This window comes from Furipterus horrens, unplaced genomic scaffold (genome assembly GCF_987537825.1).
Source record: "Furipterus horrens unplaced genomic scaffold, mFurHor1.1.pri manual_scaffold_1, whole genome shotgun sequence".
Taxonomy (NCBI): Eukaryota; Metazoa; Chordata; class Mammalia; order Chiroptera; family Furipteridae; genus Furipterus; species Furipterus horrens.
Window position 1 is genome coordinate 91799228 of NW_028327171.1, and position 27150 is coordinate 91826377.

At 35.7% G+C, this 27150-nt stretch overlaps 1 protein-coding gene across 1 annotated transcript in view; it reads right to left on the reverse strand.

Moving 5' to 3' along the window:
* IFT57 (intraflagellar transport 57) overlaps nt 1–26910 on the reverse strand; it is a 70725-nt gene extending 43815 nt beyond the window's left edge. The window contains exons 1-5 of the mRNA XM_090276367.1: nt 26588–26910; nt 24032–24194; nt 23045–23163; nt 14480–14570; nt 10077–10145 (exon numbers count right to left, since the gene is read on the reverse strand). Of these exons, the coding sequence (XP_090132493.1) occupies nt 10077–10145; nt 14480–14570; nt 23045–23163; nt 24032–24194; nt 26588–26799 (654 nt within the window). The 5' untranslated portion in view covers nt 26800–26910. The remainder of the gene's footprint in view (nt 1–10076; nt 10146–14479; nt 14571–23044; nt 23164–24031; nt 24195–26587) is intronic.
* Nucleotides 26911–27150: the final 240 nt, after the last annotated feature.

The window sequence follows — 27150 nt, forward strand, 5'->3', positions numbered from 1 at the left end:
TTGTGAAAATGCAACCATACATAGTTTTAGTTTGAAAGGGTATATGTAAATTATATAATCTTCATCCAAAGGATCTAATACTCGATAATTAACTTATAAAGGCACAGGTAGGGGAAAAACCCTCCCTTACACAGCCTAATTGAAGTGAAAAATTGAAATTGGGACCAATAGGGACTTGGATTTGTGGTAGAGGTAAATTAAATTACTTTGCTCCCAATACTTAAAACTACTTGGTCCAGAGGGAATCCCAGGTAGCGTTTACATCATCAATATAAGAATGGATACACAAATGACAGTTTCTTTCTGAGGATAATTGTGTATGCATCTCTACTTTTGTTTTCTTCCTCATACTTTAGAACTTTTTCATCATCATCTTCAACACATACAGGAACACACACACCACTGTGTTCTTGATTAAGGCAGGAATCAAACCATACCTACCCTGTTAAACTCTTGTTATGAAGTAAAGGAAAAAACAAACAAACAATAGACTTGATAGTTTGAAGAAACTGGTTTCAAATTTAGCTTCTGTAATTTATTACCTTTTTAAAAGATTAAGTGTCCTAAGGTTATAAATTTCAGTTATTATGTATGTGAAATGGAGATAAGATCTATCTATTTTTTTTGCCCCACAAGGTCGGTGAAGTATGTGTTTTAAAGTACTCTGAAGGATTCAGAAGATAGCAGCCGAGCAGGTGGAGCTGAGCCCACTCCTTGCGTCCCCAGTACAAATTTTTGGTTAATCTTCTGAAAAGTGACCTGAATAATCAATGGAATCTCAGCTGATATGAATTTTTGAAGCCAAGCAGTACAGAGGATGCTTAGCACCATCTGCACTGGTACAACAGCATATAGGAGGTGGTGAGCTATGTGACTCTCAGTCAGCCACTGTAGGGAAGGACCCAACAAAGAATAACCCAACAACACCCAAAACTCAATTACAACAAGAGAGCCTACATAAACGATGGAGGGTATTCCAAGAGCATTCAGCTCAGGAGATCAAGGAGACAGCATCACTAAGTCCCACTGGTCTCCTACCACAGAAAACCACCCCACAAAGACAGAAGGTCATAGCAGAACAATCTAATACACAGAAACAAACAAAAAGGATCACCTAAAATGAGGAGAAAAAAATACACCAATTGAAAGAAAAGGAGGAATACCCCAAAAGGATGCTAAATGAAATTAAGGCAAGCAATCTATCAGACATAGAGATCAAAATAATGGTTATAAGGATGATCAAAGAACTCAGTGAGAACTACAAGGAACTCCATGGAAGTTAGTGGGAACTATATCAGCATGAAAAAGGACACAGAAACTATGAATGAGAGCCAGGGGGAATGAAGAATACAATATCTGAAGTGAAGAATACACTAGAAGGAATTAAAAGCAGGCTAAATTAGGCAAAGGCTCAAATCAGCAAGTTGGAGGGCAAGGAAGGAAAAAAACACCAAGACAGAGCAACAAAATGAAAAGAGACTCGGAAAGAATGAAGATAGTTTAAAGGAGTTGCAAGACAACATGAATTGTAATCATATTTGTAACATAGGGATACCAGAAGGAGAAGAAAAAGAGCAAGGGCTAGAAAATCTGTTTGAAAAAGTAATGGCAGAAAACCTTCCTAACTTGGTGAGGGAAAAAGTCATGCAAATCCAGGAAGCACAGAGGGTCCCAATAAAGATGAACCTAATGAGGCCCACTCCAAGACACATCATAATTAAAATGGCAAAATTCAAAGACAAAGAGAGAATCCTAAAGGCAGCAAGAGAGAAATAGTAAATAACATACAAGGGAGCTCCAATAAGGCAGTCAGCTTATTACTCAACAGAAACACTACAAGCGAGAAGGGAACAGCAAAAAACATCCCAAGTAATGAAAAGTAACGGCCTGCAACCAAGACTACTCTACACAGAAACACTCTCATTTAAAATAGACCATGAGAAAGGAGCTTCCCAGGAAAAAAAAAGGCTAAGAGTATATCTCTATCAAACCAGCACTGTAAGAGATGCTAAAGGGACTGCTTTGAGGAGATGAAGATAAAGAAGGAGAGATAGAGACAGAGACAGAGACAGATAGACAGAGAGAGACAGAGAGAGAGAGACATAGTTACAAAGGGAAAAATGGCGATGAATAAGTACCTATCAATAAAAACCTTAAATGCAAGTGGATTAAATGTTCCAAACAGAGTAGCTGGATGGATAAGAAAATACAATCCCCATATATGTAGTCTACAAGAAACCCACCTCAGAACAAAAGATCTACATAGGCTGAAAGTGAAGGGATGGAAAAAATATTCCAAGCAAACGGACATGAAAAAAAAAAAGCTGGGGTAGCAATACTAATATCAGACAAAACAGACTTTAAGACAAAGGCCATAACAAGAAACAAAGAAGGTCACTACATAATACTTAAAGGAGTAGTCCAATGAAAGGATATAACTCTTGTAAACACATATGCACCCACCCTAGGAGTACTCAAAATATATAAGGAAAATCTTGAAGGACTTCAAGAAAGATATCAACAGAAACACAGGCATCATAGGTCATCGTAGAAGATTTTAACACCCCACTGTCAACAATAGCTAGATCTTCCAAACAAAGAATCAACAAGAATTTGTGGCATGGAACGACACTGCAACAAATGGACTTGATTGCTATATACAGAACCTTTCACCTGAAAGAAGCAAAATACACATTCTTTTCAAATGCATATGGAACATTTTCAAAGACAGACCACATGGTAGGACATAAAACAAGCCTCAACAAATTCAAGAAAATTTAAATCATATCAAGCATGTGCTAGGGTCACATGGCTAGAAACTAGAAACCAACCTCAAGGAAAAAACTAAAAAGCATTCAAATACATGGAACCTGAAAACATGTTATTAAATAATGAATGGGTTAAGAATGTGATCAAGGAAGAAATAAAAAGATACCTAGAAACAAATGAAAATGAACACACAACAGCCCCAAAACTATGGGACACAGCGAAGGCAGTCCTGAGAGGGAAGTTCATAAGCAATACAAGCCTACCTAAAGAGGATAGAAGAATCTCTAATAAAAAATCTAACCCTATAACTACAAGAACTAGAGGAACAACAACAAACAAAGCCCAGGGCAAGTAGAAGGAAGCAAATAATCAAGATCAGAGCAGAATTAAATGACATAGAGACTAAAAGAACAATTCAAAGGATCAATAAATCCAGGAACTGGTTCTTTGAAAAGTGAAAGAAAATCAGCAAGCCTTTAACCAGACTCATCAAGAAAAATAAAGAGAGGACCCAAATAATTAAAATCAGAAATGAAACAGGAGAAATCACCACTGATACCACAGAAATAAATACAAAGGATTGTAAGAAATTACTATGAACAACTAGATGCCAAGAAATTTGATAACTTGAGTGAAATGGACAAATTTCTGCAAACATATAATCTTCCTCAACTGACTCAAGCATATTTGCCAATGAAACCTTGGACAAGAATTTGATCTTCAAAATATATAAAGAACTCACATGACTCAATACCAGGAAGACAAACAATCCAATGAAAAAAATGAGAAAAAGACCTGAATAGACACTTCTCCAAGGAGGACATACAGAGGGTCCATTGACATATGAAAGGATGCTCAACACCAGTAACCATCAGAGAGATGCAAATTAAAGCCACTGAGATACCACATCACAGCAGTCAGAATGGCCACCATCAAGAAATCAACAAACAAGTGCTGATAAGAATGTGGAGAAAAGGGAATTCTACTGCACTGTTGGTGGGAATGCAGACTGGTGCAGCCACTGTGGAAAACAGTATGGAATTTCCTCAAAAAACTAAAAATGGAACTGCCTTTTGATCCAGTGATCCCACTGCTGGGATTATACCCTAAGAATGCTGAAACACCAATTTAAAAGAATCCATGTGCCCCAATGTTCATAGCAGAATTATTTGCAATAGGCAAGTGCAGGAAACAGCCTAAGTGCCCATCAGTGGATGAGTGGATCAAAAAACTGTGGTACATGTACACAGAGGAATACTATGCAGCAGGAAGAATGAACTCCTATGTTTTGCAACAGCATGGATGGAACTGGGGAATATTATGCTAAGTAAATTAAGCCAGTCAGTGAAAGACAAATACCATATGATCTCACATATAAGAGATATCTAATGAACAAAATAAACTAATGAACAAAATAGAACCACTGGCATGGAAACATGGAACAGACTGACAGTGACCAGAGGGGAGAAGGGAAGGGGATAATGCTGTAAAGAAGGGGAAAGACCAGTCAAAGAACATATATGAATGACCCATGGACATGGATAACAGTGTGGGAATTGATTGTGGGAGCCAGGGATGGGCTGTGTAGAGGAAGGCAAAGGGGAAAAAATTGTAAGAGATATACAACACAAATTTTTTAAAATAAACAAAATACTGCAATTGTATTGTTACAACTGGAGATTAAGTTTAAATGTTAACATATTATTCTGATATAATTTTTTTATTGAGCAATAAAAACATATCCATTCATTTAAGAATTATTTGTTCACTATCTTCTGTGTTACACTATAGAGACTATAGCAAATGATAGTCATCCCTGTTATCAGAGATGGAAAATTGGGGGTAAGATGTGGTTTTGGTTTTTGCGAATTCTTATTCAGCACTTTTCTACATGCCAGACATTGTTATTAATACTTTACACATAAAAACCCTTTTAATCTTTAAAGCTCTGTAGAAAAGGTAGTATTTTAATCCTCATTTTACAGATGAGAAAGATAGACACAAGAAGTTTGGAAACCAGCTCAAGATCAGACACCTAGTACGTGTTAAAAGTGTTATAGTCAACTCACAGATTCAGGCATGTTAATTACATCATTAAGTTATATTACACCTCAAGTAGGCAGAAAACACACATATATCATTAACAATAACTAATGCTGACTAAAAATACTAAGGCAGTAAATGGTAAATGAACAACTTATCCTGGGTGTGATTACCAGAAAAGTCTTCATGGTATGAAGCCAAAACTAGATTCAAACTTGTTTGTAAAGCTTAGACCAAAAATAAATTTATATAAAGAAAAAAATATTATTTTCTGCATGTTTTTCAACATGCAATAAATATCACCTTATTGAAATATAACATATAAGAAAATATAAAAATCCCAAATTAACTTGTGAAATGTCTCATTCAGTGGGTTCTCTTTTATAGACTAGATTTCCTAATTGGAACAGAGCAAAAATTGACTTATAGCAATGTCTGACTACCTATATATATATATATATATATATATATATATATATATACCAATCTTAATGTAATCCATTTATTTCAAAGAATTATCATTTAATTTAATTACCAGTTAACTGCCATTATCCTATGATCAATACCATTGAACACTTCAACACTGGCCCATTATTAAGAAAAATAGCTTGAAATCAAATAATGAAACGAGATCTTTCCAGAAAGTATCTAGCCATGTAGTATGAAAGACAGAGACATTCATTGAAGAAAACATAAGACATAAGAAACACTGTACATAGGGCAATAACACCTCAGTCCCCTTCAAAGTAGGCACCTTGGGACCACACACAGTTCTCCCAACTTCTCTTGCATTGTTCAAAACACTCTGCAAAATCCTTTGTTGGGATTGTCATCAGCTGCTTCATTGTATTTGCCTGAATCTCATTGATGGACTGAAATCTCTTCCCTTTTAAAGGTGATTTTAGTTTTGGGAAAAACCAGAAGTTGCAGGGCGCCAAATCTGGGCTGTATGGAAGCCGAGTCACCTGGGGGATTTGATGTTTCACCAAAAACTCTGCATAAGATGTGATGCATAAGCAGCGCATTGTCGTGATGAAGCTGCTAATCACCAGTTGCCCTCAGCTGCAGCCATTTTCATCACATTGCATCTCTCCGCCAACGAAGAACACTAAGGTAGTACTCATTAATTGTCTGGCCTGGAGGGATGTACTCATGATGCACAACACCTTCCCAATTAAAAAGCACAGTTAACATGCTCTTGATCTTACTGCAACTTTGCCACACCTTGTTCAGGCATGGAGAACCAGGTAACTTCCATAGTGATGACTGGGCCTTTGTTTCCAGATCATAGATGTAGACCCATGACTCATCTCTGATTATGACCTACATGAGGAAATCTGCTTCATTGAGAGCGGTTTGAATCAAGTCATTAGCAACTGTAGCATGATGTTCCTTCTGTTCTGGTAGCAGAAGCTGCAGAATAAATTTTTGCCATGATGCGTTTCAGGCCAAGGTCCTATGTCAAAATCTTGGACACAGTAGTTTTTGGAATCCCCAGATCAATTTTTAGATCTTGCACAGTCAGTCACCAATCTTTGCAGATCGCAACCCATACACGTTCAACCTTCTCAGATATTCTGCTTGTTGCAGGCCTTCCAGAATGTGGATCATTTTCAACAGATTCTCGACCATCTTTGAAGCATTCGTGCCACACTTTATTTGTGTTGAACTTATTGCATTGTCCCCAAAAGCCTCCTGAGTCATCCGAATAGTTTCCGTGGAGGAATGTTCAAAATGTGATGCAGATTCATGCTCTACTCCCTCAGTCATTTTGAATGTGATGGCCACAGTACACAGGCTCACTCAACGGTGTCTACTGTCCACACTGACTAGGACAGTGAAGCTGTTATTGTTCAGTCATGCGCACTCCACTCCACTCTCCTTGGCTGCCAGGTTACATCGATGTCCTGCAAACTGTCTCATTATATTAACAATGGCTATACTTTTTCTGGACAGACCTGTGTTTCCATAATAAAAAATGACATAAGGCAAATAAATTATTTTCAGTTTATAGAAAAGTACTGTGTTAATTTTCCATGGTATAGACAGTAGGCTGCCTGCCCTACGTGCACCTCTGGATATTTAATTTGCTATTGCATTTTTAAAAAATTTATTTTTATTATTTTTTATTTTCTTTTTTAGATTGTTTTTCTATTATAGCTGTCCCATTTTTTCCCCATTGCTTCCCCCTACCTTGCCTACCCCTTCTTCCACAGTCAATCCCCACCCCATTGTTCATGTCCATGGGTCATTTATACTAGTTCCTTGAATAGACCCTTCCCCTTCTTACCCCCCCTCCTCCCCCCTCCCCTGTAACTGTTAAGTCTGCTCCTTGTTTACATGCCTCGGTTCAATTTTGTTCATTTGTTTGTGTTGTTCATTAGTTTCCTGTATTAGGTGATATCATATGGTATTTGTCTTTCATTGCGTGGCTTATTTTGCTAAGCATAATTCTCTCTAGTTCCATCCATGCTGTTGCAAACGGTAGGAGTTCCTTCTTTCTTTCTGCTACATAGTATTCCATTGTGTAAATGTACCAGTTTTTTGATCCATTCATCTACAGATGGGCACTTAGGCTGTTTCCAGCACTTGGTTACTGTAAATAGCGCTGCTATGAACATTGGTGTGCATAAGTTCTTCTGAATTGGTGTTTCAGGGTTCTTCAGGTATAATCCTAGCAATGGAATTGCTAGATCAAAAGACAGTTCCATTTTTAGTTTTTTGAGGTAATTCCATACTGTTTTCCATAGTGGCTGCACCAGTCTGCATTCCCACCAACAATGCACTAGGGTTCCCTTTTCTCTGCATCCTCGCCAGCACATGTTGTTTGTTGTTTTGTTGATGATGGCCATTCTGACTGGTATGAGGTGGTATCTCACTGTGGTTTTTATTTGCATCTCTCTGATAGCTAGTGATGTTGAGCATTCTTTCTTGTCTATGGGCCCTCTGTATGTCCTCTTTGGAGAAGTGTTTGTTCAGGTCCTTTGCCCATTTTTTAATTGGGTTGTCTGTCTTCTTGGTGTTGAGTTGTAAAAGTTCTCTATATATTTTGGAGTTCAATCTCCTGTCTGAGGTATCATTGGCAAATAAGTTTTTCCATGTGGTTGGTTCCCTTTTCATCTTGTTGATGTTTTCTTTTGCTGAGCAGAAACTCTTTAGTTTGACATAGTCCCATTTGTTTATTCTTTCCTTTATTTCCCTTGTCTTAGGAGATGTATCAGCAAAAATATTGCTACATGGGATATATGAAATTTTACTGCCTATGTTTCCCTCTAGGACTTTTATGGTGCCATGGCTTACATTTAAGTCTTTGATCCATCTTGAGTTTATTCTGGTGTATGGTGTAAGTTGGTGCTCTAGTTTCTTTTTTTTGCATGTCCCTGTCCAGTTCTCCCAGCACCATTTGTTGAAGAGGCTCTTTTCACTCCATTTGATGTTCTTTCCCCCTTTGTCAAATATTAGTTGACCATATAGTCCTGGGTTTATTTCTGGACTCTCTATTCTAATTCATTGATCTGTATGTCTGTTCTGATGCCAGTACCAGACTGTTTTGATTACCATGGCCTTGTAGTATAGTTTGATATCAGGTATTATAATTCCTCCTACTGTGTTCTTCTGCTTCAAGATCGCTGTGGCTATTCGGGGTCTTTTTTGGTTCCATATAAATTTTTGAAGTATTTGTTCTAGGTCTGTGAAATATGTCATTGCTATTTTAATAGGGATTACGTTAAATCTATAAATTGCTTGGGTAGTATGGACATTTTAATGATGTTAATTCTTTCTGTTATGAACATGGTATACGCTTCCATTTATTTGTATCTTCCTTAATTTCTTTCTTCAGTGTTATGTAGTTTCCGAGTACAGGTCTTTTACCTTGGTTAAATTTATTTCTTGTTGCTATAGTAAATGGAATTTTTTTTTCTAGTTTCTATCTCTGATATTTTATTGTTGGTGCACGGAAATGCCTTCAATTTCTGAATATTGACTTCGTACTCTGCTATTTTGCCAAATTCATTTATTATGTCGAGTACTTTTTTCGAGGAGTCTATAGGGTTTTCTATGTACACTATCATGTCATCTGCAAATAATGACAACTTTCCTTCCTCTTCTTCAATTTGGATGCCTTTTTCTTCTTATCCTTCTCTGATTTCTGTGGCTAGAACTTCCAAGACTATGTTGAATAGGAGTGGAGAGAGTGGACATCCTTGTCTTGTTCCTGATCTTAAGGGGAATGCTTTCAGTTTTTGCCCATTGAGTATGATGTTGGCTTCAGGTTTCTCATATATAGCCTTAATTATGTTAAGGTATGCTCCCTCTATTCCCATTTTGCTGAGTGTCTTCATCATAAGTGGGTGTTGCACTTTATCAAATGCTTTTTCAGCATCTATTGATATGATCATGTGATTTTTGTCTTTCATTTTGTTTATGTGGTGTATTGCGTTTATTGATTTGCAAATATTAAACCATCCTTGCATCCCTGGGATGAATCCTACTTGATCGTGGTGTATGATCTTTTTAATGTGTTGCTGGATTGGTTTGCCAATATTTTGTTGTGCAAAATTGTTTTTCTAGATATAAAATGCAATAGCAAGCAATATAGGGCTACCTAAAAAGGAGAGGAGAATCTCAAATCAAAAATTCTAACCCTATTATCTACAAGAACTAGAGGAACAACAACAAACAGAGCCCAGAGTGAGTAGAAGGAAGGAAATAATCAAGATCAGAGTAGAATTAAATGAGATAGACACTAAAAGAACAATTTAAAACATCAATAAAACCAGGAGTTGGTTCTTTGAAAAGATAAACAAAATCGACAAGCCTTTAACCAGGCTCATGAAGAAAAAAAGAGAGAGGACCCAAATAAATAAAATCAGAAACAAAAGAGGAGAAATCACCACCGACACCACAGAAATACAAAAAATTGTTGGAAATTACTACGAACAACTGTATGGCAAGAAATTTGACAACACGAATGAAATGGACAAATTTCTGGAAATATATAATCTTCCAAAACTGAATCAAGAAGCAACAGAAAGCCTGAAGAGACCAATAACAACTAGTGAAATTGAAGCAGTAATCAAAAAACTCCCAGCACACAAAACCCTGGACCAGAATGCATTTTATATCTAGAAAAACAATTTCAAAATCTACTTTTCAAATGACACAGTAAACAATGGTCAACAATGGTTTGTACTTGTTCCAATTTCCAGCAGAAAAAGTATACTGATTGCTTGTTAGTCTTGTGTATATACCATGCAACTTACCAAGCGATAGGTCTGGGCTTTTAAAACATTGAGATCAACAAAGTCTTCTTCATTGTCTGTCTCTTCTTCCTTAGGAAAATAAGAGTTTTAAAAGTTAATTTAAAAAAGTTAATAAAAGTTAATTTTAAAAATCTCATTATTTAAAATATATATTTTCGACTTTCACATACACAAGTTCTATATAAAGACTAATGCAGGAAAGGGTATTTAAAAGCCTAGTAATGTTTTTAAGCTTATTAGCAGCTCATCTGTTTTGAGGTTTTGAAGGTGCCATTTAAAATAAGCCTTTTATTAGCAGTCACTGAAGGTAGTGGGGGCGGGGGGCGGAGGAGGGAAGTGCAATTACTGTAGAACTGGAGATAAATCAACATAAGAACAAGAAACAGTCCCAACTAGCATATCTCAAGTAAGTGGTAGAAAGTTAATAGAAATTTTGAATAACATGACTAAAATAAACAAAAATGAGAGGATGACAGACAGAATATTACAGGAACCAATCACATCAATGAATATTTTTGACATCTCATATGCTCAAGTTTAATCACTTGGTCCCCAAAATGATTTAAAATTATCAAATATTAAATCTATTTAAAGATATGAAATATATATATTTAAGATATTAGCTTTGTGTCTTAGATTTAAGTATCTAAAAAAAATAGTTCAGGTAGATTTCAAGCTAGTCTTGATCTGTGAACCAATTGCAATGGAGGGTAGGGGCAGAACTGTTTCTTGGAAAGGTAATCCTTCCCCCAACACAAAGTAAATATGGAGTCTGAGCAAGTTCTATCACCATGTAGGACTAAACATTATCTCCCTTTCTCCTCAAATGTCTTTGTGGCGACAAGTGACATAGTGGGTGAAACAAACTTAGCAAGAATATCCCAAGCTTGGGGATATGGTAATAAAGCCAACAAAGCTTGGTCCTCATTCTTGTAAAGAAAAAAAAATATGGGTATTTTTTGGTGCATACTTCCACATGTAGAGATATACAAAAGCAGCAGTAGATTTAAAAGATAATCCTTATTTTCAAGAATTTAGAAGTACATAAGATAGTGGTTCTCCAAAGGTGGTTCTGAGACCAACAGCATCAGCGTGACATGGGAGCTTGCAAGAATGCAAATTCTATGGCTCTGTCCTAGACCTACTCAGAATCTCTGGTGGTGCAGCAACTAAAGTAAGATGTGAGAACTATGTTAATTTTTGGAAACTGGGAAGATTTTAGTAAAGCATAAAACAATTACATGCAGTTTCCATACCCTTGAGTGGGGCTTACTCTTTTTAGGGAGGGGGCAGTGGGGCATACAGACATAGACAAAACTGATCTGTTTACATCTTAAATCCTAAGCATATATGCACACACACCTTTGAAAAGTAGCTGTCTATTCTGTGTTTGCACTAATGACGGTCTACTTAACAAAGAGAGTAAATGACTGAAATGCCAATGACTAAATGTTCATGGGAGAAGAGACAGGTTTATAATGCTTACAATAACCTAATCAGTACATAGGTGATCAATAAATACTTGTTCAATTGTACTGGACTGAACACTAATAAGCAAAAAGCTTTAATAGTAGGTACTAGGGTAAGGATTTAAATTAAACATTATTACGAGAGCATTCAAAAGGAATTTGAATATAAACAGAGAGAAAAAAGCTTTAAAATAAATTGAGGATTCTAATCTCAGTAACTTAGAAGGTACTCAACAATTTCCTATCATTTCTTTGCCTGATATGTACCCTCATCATTCTGTTACTGTCAATTACTAAGGATATGATCATATATAGCAGGTGAGAATATTCTGTCAGGACTAATACTCATTTTTTTAAAGAGTTATCAATGTGTCCTATCATGATTTGGCCAGCCTAAAACTGAAGGTTTCGCGCTTCTAGATGGTTATAGCAGAACTTGATTGTCAGAAATTATCTTTATGATCCATCCTTGAGCTACCCCACAAACTCTGGCAACAAAATGAAGCAATATCTAACCATCCAAATGCTTTTTAGCACTGATCCAGTTCTCCTTAGCCAGAGCCAGGGGAGAGGTAAGAGGACCCCTTAGTATATAAACACAGTAAGAAAAGAAGGGAAGAAAAAACTTCAAGAGACATGACTAAGGGAACTAATAGCTTCAGCGGCAATCGTTTGAGGAAGGCCTTTCAGTTTGGTCTTATGACAGTAGAAAATCTTTAGCTCACAATTGGGAAGAAATATGTGATGAGGCTGCTTTCTAGTTTATTTCTCTAATTTACATGACTCATAAGGTGCTTTAAACTTTAAAGCGTTCTCAGAAAAAAATTAGCTATAATCTCTAAAATTTACACAGCAATGTGCTGACAGATGATTTTGTGCTCAAATATTTAATGAACACCTACTATGCACCAGGCACTGAATAATAAACTAGAGATGAAAAAAAGCATGAAATTGTTTCTTTCCTCATAGGGTTATTTTTATGATGAGTGTGTTTTTATACTTTTTTTCTGAACTGGCAGTTTCAAATTATATGCCTTTAAAGCTAAATGTTGATGCACTGGGACCAGGTATCTGTCAATAAACTAGTAACTAATAAACAGTTATTAAAAAGACAAGGTGAGAAATACACCTGAGTAAAATAAATAAGCACCTGGGAATATGTGAGATTTAAAAATTTTCTGAGAGTATTACACAAAAAATAAAGTCAAAACTCCCAAAATGCCTCAAATGGTAAGTACCTGGCCTATCTTCCCAGTTCATCCTAAGCCACCCGCCCCCTTACTCAGGAGACCTGGCCACAGCGGTTTGCTCTCAGTACCTTCCTCATGCTAAGTTCCTTCCTACTCAGAGCTTTTGTACATGTGGTACTACCAGGGTCTTGCCCATTGCCTGCTACATAACAAGTGCTCAATAAACACATGTAGAATGAATGAATATATTTTACCTTAATTTTTAAAATGTATCATGTTAAAAGAGAATCATTTAAATTGATTATTTTTACAATGGTCTTTTTCCTTCTGTAAAACATGTTAAATATTTTGAAAATACAAAGCATAGAAAAGAAAATAATTATTCATAATCCTGCTACCCATATGTAACTAATGTTAACATATTGATATTACTTTTATCTATTTGCACATTTTACATAGCTGAGTTTATGCATATAGTATATTATCATGCCCCTGTCACTAACATTTCTTTGTGAACAATTTTTTTTCAGTTAAATAGTATTTATTTATTATAAAAAATGTATATTCAGTTTGTGGTGTAGCCATACAATCAAGAAGTATTTCATTTCACCTGACTTTAAAACCTAGTAATTTGACTATATGTACCTAGTGGTATATTTGGGGTGGGCGGGGGGAGGCAAAGTAGGTTTTTAATGTATTTTTAATTATAGTTGACATACAATATTATATTAGTTTCAGGTGAACAACATAATGATTCAACATTTATATACCTTAGTAAGTGATCACCATAAGTCTAGGAACCATCTGTCACCATATATAGTTACAATATTATTAACTATATTCCCTATGCGGTACATTACATGCTTATAACTTATTTTATAACTGTAAGTATATACTTCTTACAAACAACTATTAAAAAACAATTTTTAATGAATATACCATATCTTACTATTTGGATATAGCCTAAGTTCTTTAATGGCTATTTCTAGCACTTGCTATAAAACAATGCAGTGATCATATAGTAGCTTAATAAATTACTTTTAAGCTGAAAATTTAACTGGTTTATGAGAGTCAAATATACTGCCATTTTAATTTCAAATTATATATATACTTCCTAAGACACCAGGGTTAATCCATCTCTGGTTCTGAGATAGAGCTCATTGTTTCTGCCCTTTTACTAGTCTAATCTGTTGTCAAGACTTGATAATTTAGCTTTACACTATTGCCAGGATGTTAAGAATGGCAGAAAGCTCATGTTGCCAAACAATTTAAATAATGTTGATATTTACATGTATTTTTAAAGTTCCTGCATTTAAGATTTTTAAGTTTTAAAATTAGTATTTATTCTGAATTTAGAAGCATATAATGTAGTTCCTGATAAATGAATGGTGTTTATGAAGCAGAATGTATTAATCCTAAATTCTATTATTCTGTTCTAAATTGTTTATTATTTATGACCATTTAAGGTTATGAATAATCATTAATAAAATGTTTGCTCATAAAGTAGTGGTCTATTACTTCTTGTCCACTATTTATGAACCTCTGATAAAATATAAATCTCAATCATTATAGAACGTAAACATTAACTTAACCAAAGGGCTAAACAACTGAACATGATACTCTAAAAATTTTTCATCTCTAGAAAAATGAAATAAAATATATTCTGGAAAATGAAGGCTGGGAAAATTAAAAAGAAAAAGAACCCAAAGGTGAAAATGAAAAACAAGTTCAGTAACATGCATACCACAAATTCTTCATCCACTTTATTTAACGTTAATTCTGCATCATCTTCTGGAACAGTATCTTCTTCTAATTCTTCCACTGGATATGTTGGTCTAAAATAATAAAGCTAAATATGAGATGAGAGTTGAAAACAAACAAAACGTTTTAGCAGGGTAAAAACATTTATACAATGTGACTATTATGGATCTCCTCTACAATAGATCTTGTCCTATTTCACCCCTCTTCCATAATCACCGTTAAATGTTTTTTGTGTATTCTTCCCCAAACTTTCTGTATAAAGAAGCAAAAATGTTTATCTCCAAATTTAAAGAATAAATTTAGACAAATAAGCTAATATCATGCATATGGTTATCCGATGTACTTTCTTCACTTACTAATATACCACATTTAAGTACCTATACATACATCTCTCCCTCTATCACCTGCATGTGTTACATTCAACAGCAGTACCATGATATTAATTTAACTAGTAACCTATGGCTGAACATTGAGGTTATTTCTAGTTATTTTTACTAGACAATATTGCAGAGGTCATCACTGTATATTTATCATTATGTATACCATTAGAATAAATTTGTACAAGTAGAATGGCTGTTTCAACATTTTATTGTTTTGATAGGTATTGCCAAAACCAGCTTCTACAATGTTACACTTCCAACAATAGTAACTCCATTTCCATATATTCACCAATATGGTAAACAAATTTTAATCTTTGCCAATCATTTCTCATTCTTGTTTTAATTGTATTTCTTTCACATGGAAGTGGTTGAATACCTTTTCATGTTTTAATTGGTTATCTGTATTTCTTTTTCAAGGAAATGCCTATTTATGTCCTTTGGCCTACTGTATATTAGGAAAATTAATTAGCCTAATCTGTGTTAATAATAATTTGCTAGTTTATTATGTATAATCTTGGCTCTTCAGGGCTGTTTCAATTTTTATTACATTGACTTTGCAACCTTTTCATGCATCAATTCTAGCTTTAACATCATATAACACATCCCACACCCCTTTTGTCTTTTTAGTACTATTATAGGTTCATTTCTCTGATCAATGTAAAATTTATTTCTGTAGAAGTAATAAGAAGAGCTCCAGCTTTATTCTTTTACCAAAATCTAATCAGTGGTTCTAACACTAAGTATTGAACAATCATTTCTCCACCAAGATTAACAACATGTATTTCCCATATTAAAAATACCCAGGAGTATTCAATTCATTCCTGGAAACTTATTTAAAAAACCCATACCTGAGACAAGTTAACAAAATATAAAAATCAACATTCAATATTAGGAAAGAAAATTACTGCAAACCAAATCAATCTTCTTAAAGAATAAATTTCTGACATTGGACAAGATGGCAGAGGAGTAAGGGGAAGTTGCACAGACCTCCTCCCAGGATTAAACTGGCATTACAACTAAACTATAGGGAAATCATCCTGAATAACCAACTGAACACTAGCATGGGGAGAAGCCTTACTGAGGGTAGGGGAGTGCAAAGGAGGTGCGAGAGGGCTGGCTGGGCTCCCATGGGCAGCAGCTGAAGTTCTGGAGGGATACTGCAGTGGCTAGGGGTTGCCCTGAGAAGTGTGGGGTCTAAACTCCAAGCGGGGCTCCCTAGCCTACAGCACCAGAGCTGGGAAAGAAACCCAAATAACATCTGGCTGTGAAAAGCAGCAGGGTTCTGTATGCCAGGGAGAGATAACTGGAGATGCAGAGAGCCTCTTAAAGGGACAACACACAAAATTTTGTTTGTAGCCAGTTACCCTGGGCTCTGGCAGAGGAGGGCAGAGTAGACTAGAGACATGTGAGGAGAATCTGGGGTTGGTGGCTCTGAGAGAGAACTGAAGGGATAGCCACCAGGACCACTGTGCTGAGTCATTCCCCATACTGCAGAGGCCATCTTTCTCAGGCAGAACAGTCCCCTCCAAGTGCCTGCAGCCTGAAGGAAGAAACAGCCACTCCCTGTGTAGCTGAAGCCAGGCTACCAAGTACAGCTGAAGGTTGTTATCTCAGTGATTAACTATAACAACTAAGGCAGATCTCTGGGAGTTTTGAGATTTTAGCTGACCCTCTCCCTGGGCCAGTGCTGATAAAAACTTCCTTGGTGCACAGCCTGGTTCTTTCAGCACACAACAAGCCCAGCATAGGGAACCACAAGCTGTGGACTGCTGATAGCTCTGAAGAGGTTGCCCGAGGCCAGTCATAATTAGTGTCTGACATAGGTCTGAACCAGAGTCTGTGCAGATCTGCCTAATAGATAGAACCAAATACAAAGACACAGCCAAAATCAGAAGACAAAGAAACAGGCCCCAAACGAAAGAAAAAGAGAATTCTACAGAACTAAATGAAATGGAAGCAAGCAATTTATCAGATAGAGTTTAGACTAATAATTATAAGGATACTCAACAGCACAAAAAAGACAAAGAAACAATAAAAAAAAAATGACCACTCAAAATAAAGAATGCAATATCTAAAATAAATAATGCACTGGAAGGAATAATCAGTGGGTTAGATAAAGCAGAGGACTGAATCAGCGATTTGAAAAACAAAGTAGAAAAATACACCCAGGCAGAGCAGCAAAAAGAAAAATGAATTTTAAAAAAATGAGAGCTTAAGAAACCTTTGGTACAAAATAAAGCATAACAACATCCACATCATGGGACTACCAGGACAGTGAGCAAGGTATAGAGAACCCATTTGAAGAAATAATGACCAAAAACTTTCCTAGTCTGGTGAAGAAAAAAGTCACACAAGTTCAGAAAGCACAGAAAGGTCCTAAATAAGATAGATCCAAAGAGGCCGACAGCAAGACACATAATTAAAATGGCAACGCTTAAAGACAAGGAGAATATCCTAAAAGCCACAAGAGAAAAGCAGGTAGTTGCCTACAAGAGAGCTCCAAAAGACTGTCATCCAATTTCTTAACAGAAACATTTCAGGCCAGAAGGGAATGGCATGAAATATTCAAGCTGATGAAAAGGAAGGACCTACAACTAAGGCTACTTTACCCAGCAAGACTATCATTTAAAATTGAAGGAGAAATAAGGAGCTTCCCAGACAAAAAAAAAAAAGCTAAAGGAGTTTGTTAACACCAAACCAGCACTGCAACAAATGTTAAAAAGCTTGCTTTAAGGTGAAGAAAAAGAAAAAACAGGAAAATAGTTTAAATATGTATCTATCAATAATCACCTTAAATGTAAATGGCTTAAATGCTCCAACCAAAAGAAAGAGGGTAGCTGAATGGATAAGAAAACAAGACCCATATATATGCTACCTCCAAGAGACCCACCTCACATAAAAAGACATACATAGACTAAAAGTACAGGGATGGAAAAGATAGTTCATGCAAATGGAAAGGGTAAAAAGCTGGGGTAGTAGTACTTATATCCAACAAAATAGACTTTAAAACTAAGGCTATAGGAAGAGACAAAGAAGGACACTACATAATGATAAAGGGAACAATCCAACCCCAGTAAACATTTACCCACCGAACATAGGGGCACCTAAATACATGAAGCAAATCTTGAAGGGCATAAAGGGACAGATCGACAGAAATACAGTCATAGTAGGGGATTTTACCACCGAATTGACTTCAATGACTAGATCTTTCAAACAAAATCAAGAAGGAGACAGTGGCCTTAAACAACACACTAGATCAAATGGACTTAATTGGTTTATTCAGAGCATTTCGCCCCAAAGCAGCAGAATATACATACTTTTCAAGTGCACATGGGATGTTTTCTAGGATTGAACACATGTTAGAACACAAAACAAATCTCAATAAATTTAAGAAATTAAAATCATATCAAGCATCTTCTCTGACCACAATACTATGAAACTAGAAATCAATCACAAGAACACTGAAAACACTCAAAGACAATGAACCTAAATAACATGTTATTAAACAATAAATGGGTCAATAACAAGATCAAGTAAGAAATGAAAAGATGCCTTGAAACAAATGAAAATGAGGACAGAACAATCCCAAATCTCTGGGACACTGGGAAAGCAATCCTAAGAAGGAAATTCATAGCATTATAGGCCTTTCTCCAAAAACAAGAAAAAGCTCAAATAAATAATCTAACTTTACAATAAAGGAAATAGAAAAAGAACAATAAACAAAGCCCAGAGTGAGAAAAAGGAAATAACAAAGAAAAGAGTAGAAATAAATTAGAGTAAAAAAAAAAAAAATGATACAAAAGATCAATTAATCCAAGAGCTGATTCTTTGAAAAGATAAACAAGATTGACAATACTTTAACTAGACGCATCTAGAAAAAAGAGAAGCCCCAAATAAGTAAAATCAGAAATGAAAGAGGAGAAATAACAACTGACACCTAAGAAATCCAAAGGGTTGTAAGAAAATATTATGAACAACTATATGCTAACAAAATGGACAACCTGGAGGGAATGGATCAATTTCTAGAAACATACAATCTTACAAAACAAAATCAGGAAGAATTGAGAATCTGAATAGACAGATTACACCTAGTGAAAGTGACGCAGTAAAAAAAAAACTCCCAACAAAAGCCCTGGACTGGATGGCTTTACAGGGGAATTTTACCAAACTTTCTGAGAAGAACTAACACCTCTCCTTCTCAAATTACTAAAAAATTTTAACAAGAGGGAAGGCTCCCAAGCTCATTTTACAAGTCCAGCATTATCCTAATTCCGAAATCAGAGAAAGACACTACAAAAAAAAAAAAAAGAGGATTATAGGCCAATATCTCTGATGAACATGGATGCTAAAATCCTCAACTATATATTAGCAAAGTAAATATAGCAATGCATCAAAAAGATCACACATCGTGATCAAGTGGGATTTATTCTGGGAATGCAAAGTTGGTACATTTGCAAATCAATAAAAATGACTCACCACATAAACAAAATGAAGGACAAAAACCACATGATCACATCAACAGATGCAGAAAAAGCATTTGGTAAAATCCAGCACACATTTATGATAACTCTCAGCAAAATGAGAATAAAGGGAACATAACTGACATAATAAAGACTATATATGACAAACCCAGTGCCAGCATCACACTCAATGGCAAAAACTACAAGCATTACCCAAGATTGGGACAAGACAGGGATGTCCACTTTCACCTCTCTTATTCAACATAGTACTGGAAGTCCTAGCCATAGCAATCAGACAAGAAGAAGAAATAAAAGGCATCCACATTGGAAAGAAAGAAGTAAAACTGTCTTTATCTGTAGATGATATGATACTGTACATAACTATAAGGATTCCACCAAGGAACTACTGGAACTCATAAATTAATTCAGCAATGTAGCAGGATACAAAATTAATATCCAGAAATCAGTTGCATTTTTATATGCCAATAATTAACTAACAGAAAGGGAAATTAAGAAAACAATCCCATTCACAATTGCTTCAAGAAGAATAAAATACCTAGGAATAAACCTAACCAAGGATGTAAAAGACCTGTACTCAGATAATTACAAGATACTGAAGAAAGAAATGAAAGAAGATACAAATAAATGGAACCACATACCGTGTTTGTGGAAACTATCATGAACAACTAAATGCCAACAAAAATTTACATCATTAATATGTCCATGCTACCCAAAGCAATCTATAGATTCAATGTAATTCTTATTAAATTCCAACGATGTATTTCACATAATTAGAACAAATATCTCAAAAATTTATATGGAACCATAAAAGGCCCCACATGCAACAGTGATCCTGAGAAAGAAGAACAAACTATACTATATCGAACTATAAGGCCATAGTAATCAAATCAGCATGGTATTGACATAAAAACATACACATAGATCAGTGGAACAGAATAGAGAAACCAGAAATAAACATACACCTTTATAGTCAATAAATATTCCACAAAGGAAGCAAGCACATAAAATGGGCTAATAATAGTTAATTCAATAAATGGTGTTGAGAAAATTGGACAGATACATGCAGAAAAATGAAACTAGGCCACCTTCTTACACCACACACAAGAATAAATTCAAAATGGATTAATGACTTTAATATTAGACCCGAAATCATGAAAATCCTAGAAGAACACATAGGTAGTAAAATCTCAGACATTGCTCATAGCAATATTTTTACTGATATATCTCCTAAGGCAGGGAAATAAAAGAAAAAACAAATAAATGGGACTACATAAAACTAAAAAGTTTTTGCACAACAAAGGAAATCATCAACAAAATAAAAAGACAACCCACGGAAGGGAGAACATATTCACTAATGTATCTGATAAGGGGTTAATATCCAAAATTTATAAAGAACTTACAAAGCTCTACACACACACACAAAAAAAATAGATCAAATTAAAATGTGGGCAAAGGATCTGAATAGACACTTTTCCAAAGAGGACATTCAGATGGCCAATAGAAATATGAAAAGATGCTCAATGTCACTAATCATGAGGGAATCGCAAAATAAAACCACAGAGAGATATAATCTCACACCTGTCAGAATGGCTATCATCAATAAATCAACAAACAACAAGGATGTGGAGAAAGGGGAATCCTTTTTGCACTGTTGGTGGGAATGCAGATTGGGGCAGCCACTGTGGAAAGCAATATGGAGATACCCCCCAAAATTAAAAATGGATCTGCCTTTTTACCCAGTGATCCCACTTCTGTGAATTTATGCAAAGAAATCCAAAACACTAACTCAAAAGACATATGCACCCCTATGTTCATTATCACATTATTTACAATCGCCAAGACATGGAAGCAGCCCAAGTATCCACGAGTAGATGAGTGGATAAAACAACGACGAAACATTTACACAAGGGAATACTACTCAGTCATTTAAAAAAAAAAAAAAATTACCCTTTGCGACACTGTGGCTGGACCTGGAGAACATTATGTTAAGTGAAATAACCCTTTCAGAAAAAGACAAATACCGTATGATTTCACTTACATGTGGAATCTTATGAACTGAACTAACAAGCAAAATAGAGACAGACTCAGAGAGAGCAGACTGACGGCTCTGGCGGGGGGGGGGCGTGTTTAGGAGTTAGAAGGATCAAGCAAAAAGGTAAAAGGACCCATGGACATGGACAACACACAATCACACAGTGTGGTGACTGTGGAGGGGAGGGATGTAAGAGTGCTAAATGGAAATGGGGGAAAAAAGAACAAATTTCCTATTTTTTATTAATTAGAATTAGATAATATTTCATAAGCAATGTTCTTCTAGGATTTGTTTTGTTATATTTAGATATATAAAATAATCATCTATAAATATTTAACTTCTATGTAATTTACATATTACATAGCTGATATATTCTCTAGTGCCTATTTTCAATATATTTCCCCCTCTTCTTTCTCATATATATACACTATACAGTCCTTATAAATTATCCAAATCACAATACATGGCCAAGAATAAGATGTGCCCAGAAGCAAACAAAGTACAAAACTGAATTGTGGTTGAGAAACCAACAGCTTCTGTTGACATTAGAACATACCGGGTAATAGATTTCATGACTTTTGAAAGCGCTAAATGGAGCAACACAACTCAAACCTTCTTGAAATCTAATAAGTAATGTGGATCATGTAGTCATTTTTTATAGTGTACTAAATGATAATGTTTTGGTTGAAACATTAAAATTGCTATTTTTTAGTTCAAAAATAAGTGAGTAGCACTAATTTCTTATGGTTGAACCAGATAACCCAAGTCAAGTAAGTTTTTAAAATTTCCTTCTAATGGGGAGTAGATTATCTATCTGAGAGAATGTAGATGAATACACATTAAACTATTAGCCAAAGTTAGTTCTAATCAAAATCACTGCTTGACCATATTTTACATGAATAATACCTTCTACAATCCCTAACCTATCAATAATCTCAATTGTCAAAGGATCAAATTTATATTTTCTAATTATAACCTATATAAATTAATAGTTTCTGAATATTTTATTCCTTCATCCATTTACTAAGCATCTATAATATACCAATATACTATGCTAACAGCCATAGAGTACACATTAAGATTTCATGATTTCTAGCAAGAAAATCAGACCTGTAAACAAATGACTTTAATACCATGTGATAAATACAATAATAGAAATATAAACATAGTACTGTCAGGTCAGAGAAGGAAGCAATGAGCAATGTCTGAGAGAGTGTCAGTTGGCTTCTTCAGTATTATTCTTTCCCAGTCACTTTAAGCAAAGGAAAAATCCCATTTAAAGTATTACATTAATTTCCATTTTTCCTTAAATCTACAGCTACCAGTTATCCCCATGTATATACAATGTTTGTATATATAAATACATATATACAAAGAGACTTTAAAAAACTTTCCTAATTGACAAGGATAAACAATTATAATTTAACTTATAATAATTATATATTTGAACTGGGAAGGCATGCATTAATATCAGAACTGGCTTTGAAGACATCAGATATTCTAATTTTGTCTATAATGACTTTTCTAATCACCTGTGGTATTTTCAGTTTAAAACAATCAAGAGGGAATGCTTCTTCTCTATTCAATTAAATAGCTCTGTACCCATAGAGGAAAAAGCTATACACATAAAACTATTATTGTTGGGTAATTTTTACCTTTTCCAGCTGAAACCAATATATTTTAATGCTTCTTCAGCTAAACAGTCAAGAACATAGCATACATGCTCTCCACAACCTGACTTTAATTTTGAAGGAGGAAAATCTGCAGTTCTCCCCTGAAATACAAAAGATAAACAGGGTATTATTTGTTATTTATATTTCAATGTCAAAATATTTTAAGCAAAGTACTGCTGCATAAATTCATCACTTCTCTATTTTTCTAATGATTTAAAATAACTGTAATTACATTTCTTCTTAAAAAATCTCTCTAGTTTTTTAAATTCATTGATGCATAAAAAACTAAAGGAAAATGGAAAATGAAGATATTTTATTGTTAAAAGTGTCACGTTAAAAGGAAATAACACCTCATACAGCAGAACAAATCACTGATATTTTTAGGGTAAAACCAATAAAACTACTAGCTTGGTATCATATTATCGAACAACCATATGAAGGACAGAGTGATTCACTTGTCAAAAATACATATTATGTGTGCCAAAAAATTCTTACTGTCTATCTCCAGAAAAAATCAAAAGTGAAAAGTACTCAGGAAAAGTCAGATATGAAAAGTATGAAATCAAAGTTCTCTTTCAACATACAGTGTTTCAGCTTCCTAGCTTTTGTTAAATCATTTTTAAGAAGGAGAACTAAGAATCCTCACATTTACTTCTGAAACATATTAAGATTAAGAAAAATATTATTACTTTCAGCTATAAAGAGTATACACTAAGCATTTTTAGAAGTGGCATTATTGTTATAATATCAACCATTCTGAGGTTTTACCTGAAAATAGACCCAGATGTAATTGTAATTTTATATATGTATGTATGTATGTATGTTGCATATAAGTGTGTGTGTAGATATAGATATAAAGACAGTTATTCATAGTGAATTCATCTAAAAGGCTAGCATTTATGTTGTTGAATTATCAATATTAAAATTCCTAACTTGAGAGCATGCAGAAAGAATAAAGTTTCCACTTACAAATGATCGAAGCTCAGATAATATGTTAGATATTGTTGCATTAGGATCATCATATTCCTGAGGCTGCTCAAAAGGGCGCCCTGCTTTGTTAATCAACCAAGCAGCAAAAGTGCAAAACATGTAGAACTGTTCACCAGGGTTGGTAGGCAGTGCAAAATAGTGTCTGTTCAAAACAAGAGGGGAGGGTAGAATATGAAACATTGCGAAGTCTATAGTAACTAAAAGAGCTAAGTCCAAAATTGCCAAAAGACTTTTTTTTAAATGGCTTAAAAATCAAAAGATATTGATAGTTCACTGTTTGAAGTTTCTAGTAATCCATAGCACTCACATTAAAGTTTTTAATCAACAGGATTAGGGCAATAACTACTGCACAAAAAATAGTAGACCAAACACCTTACACCTGGAAAATGCAGGATATGTTAAAAAAAACTGAGCATATAAACTGCTGCCAAAATAATTTGTGTCAGGAATAATTAATAAGAGAGTACTTCTTGCGTAATTTGGAATTAAAGGAATCTCAGAATTTAAAGAAAAGACCTTAATAAATATTCATTACCCATTTTACAATGTCATTGGTTTCTTTACTTATTGATTCTAGTCTATCGGCTACATTAAACAGTTGTTCTCATCTTGGCTGCATATTTGAATTACCTGAGGAACTCCTCAAACTATTGCTACGTGACCAAACATTTCTTCCCTCAGGAATTAATTCAGAACTTCTGGCAGTGGAGCCCCAGCATGGCTATGTTTCAAAACCATCCTAGATAGAGCTAAGGTATAGCCAGGATTAAGAACCACTGAGTATCACATCCCCATTCTAACAAACATTTGTATTTGTTGACTTTTGTTAAATCACCCAGCCTACTAAAAATAGTCCTATGAGGATGAATATGATTTATACCTAAACATGTTAGGAATAAAATTTGTTAGCAATAACATTCAATTCAGCTTGATTAAAGACTTTATTTTGCCTTTTTATGTCGTTATTATTATTTTTATAATCATAGCTATTTTTTATAAGAATCAGTAGTCTACTTCATGTTTCCCAATTTTTTTCCTGCAAGATAAACATAAATGTCCTGGAAGATAACAGATATATGAAAAGAAATAAAGGCCATGAAGTCCTTGTAGGTGTATGTTTACAACCCTTTTGAAGCATCTTCTGGTAACAAACTTTCTCTTGATGCCTGCTAACTTGAGGACAGAGGAATGGATACTGACACATTCTACAGACCTATGATAGTTGTTCTCAAACTTTAGCTTGCATCAGAATCACTTGGAAGACTTGTTAGAACAGACTTCTAGGCTGCACCCATAGAATTTCTGACACAGTAGACCTGGGTAGGGGCCTGTGGGATTGTGTTTCTAATAAGTTCCCAGGTGATGTTGATGACCACACTTTGAAAATCATTCAACTTAGATATCTCCATGCAAACCCATGATCCAAAGTATCGTACTAAACTCCTGAGGAAATAGTACAGAGGCTTTATAACAGAACGTTAAGGTCATTTTTTTAGTTTGAAAACCATACTTGAGGAAAAATGCATTTTTTAAAATAGAAAATGTGGATTGTTTATATTATCCAGATCAAGTCATTTAAGTAGTAACTCCCAATCCTAGAATTTCTATCATGGATCAAGCAACACTACGCTTATTCTCTAACTTTTCTCCTATGATGGACTGACTTAGCAATAAGGACAATTTACAGAAAGCCTCCATATCTCATGATTCAAGTTATTGAAAGTGAGCAGGAAATTAGATCAAAACTGTGGAGGGAAACTATTTGAGCCTAGCTATAGCCATTGAGAGAAAGTACTACAGAGTCTTGGCGTAAATTGTTTCTCACACAATAAAGTAAACAACCAAAATCCCTGGCATTGGGATATAATGAACTTTTCCCCACCAGAGAGCAGAACTTTAGGTTCTAGGTTAAAGAAACAATTCCAGTAGTTGTCATTTCATTTGTCTTTTCCACTTCTCAGTTTCTGAGAGTACTGTTATTGCAAAAGCAAAAGTCCTTTAAACCATAACAATTGATCAACAAGTTTACTAACTGCATTTAAAGTGCTCAGCAAGGTCCGAGGTACCCATGGTTACCAGATGCAGGAGCCGGTTCTTGCAGAACAAAAACCAGAGAGAGATCTACAGCGATAACGGCACTCATCTTTGGGAATGAGGTTATGGGTGACTTTAGTATTTTTCTACACATTTTCTTGTGTTTTTCTGAGTTCTCTACAAAGATATTTTATTACTTTTATAATCAGAAGGAAAGAAAAAGTTTGTGATTTGTAGAAGTGCCTTTGTGCTTTCAAGACCAGGCAAGCTGTCTTCCAGTCCTTTCTGTTTCAAAACTTCATTCTCTCTACTAAAATACCAAATCAAAACTCTGAGCTCCGTGGCGGCCCTCCGTCGCCAAGTTTGGGGTGAAGTGCCCTTTCCTGGATAGGTAGATGGAGACAAGTGCTTACTAACCCGCGCATGGCATTCAAGAGGCAGGAGGAAGGTATCTTCCCAGGGCCCAGCCGGCATCCGGGCTCCGGGGACTAAGGCACCCACCTGGACGGGGGCTTCAGGTTGTTCTTCCGGAGGAGTTCCTTCTCATAGCGGAGCAACTTCAGCTTCTCCACCAGGTCTTCCATCACCACGAACATGTAGTAGGCCGCGCCAGGGCCCCTCTCTACGACCACCTCCCCAGCCCCTTCGCCACGGGACCGAGACACCCCATCCTCCAAACCCGATGGCGTGACCACTGCCGCGGCGGCCGCCATCAAGGAACAGACAGAAAGAGCCCAACGTGAGGTCCAGCACACAGATTTCGGCGGCCTGGGCTGCTGCAGCCAGGACTCCCGCGATCGGTTACCAGGCGACCGCCAGGCAACCAGTCACTAGGGAAACTAGACTCCGCCTCCTTCCCGCCCTGATCTCTTCTAAATTTCCTCCAACCAGGTCGGGCTTTCCGTATTACGTTATAGGGCCCGCCCCTTACCCTGCCTCTGGGGGTATGGAGCTGGGAGGAAGCCCCGCCCTCTTGGGGGCGTGGCATCTGGCGTCCCGCGTCGGGCCGCGCCTCCTCCCGCCGCTGCTTAAAAGGGAGGAAGGTGGGCGGGCGGTCTTAGGCT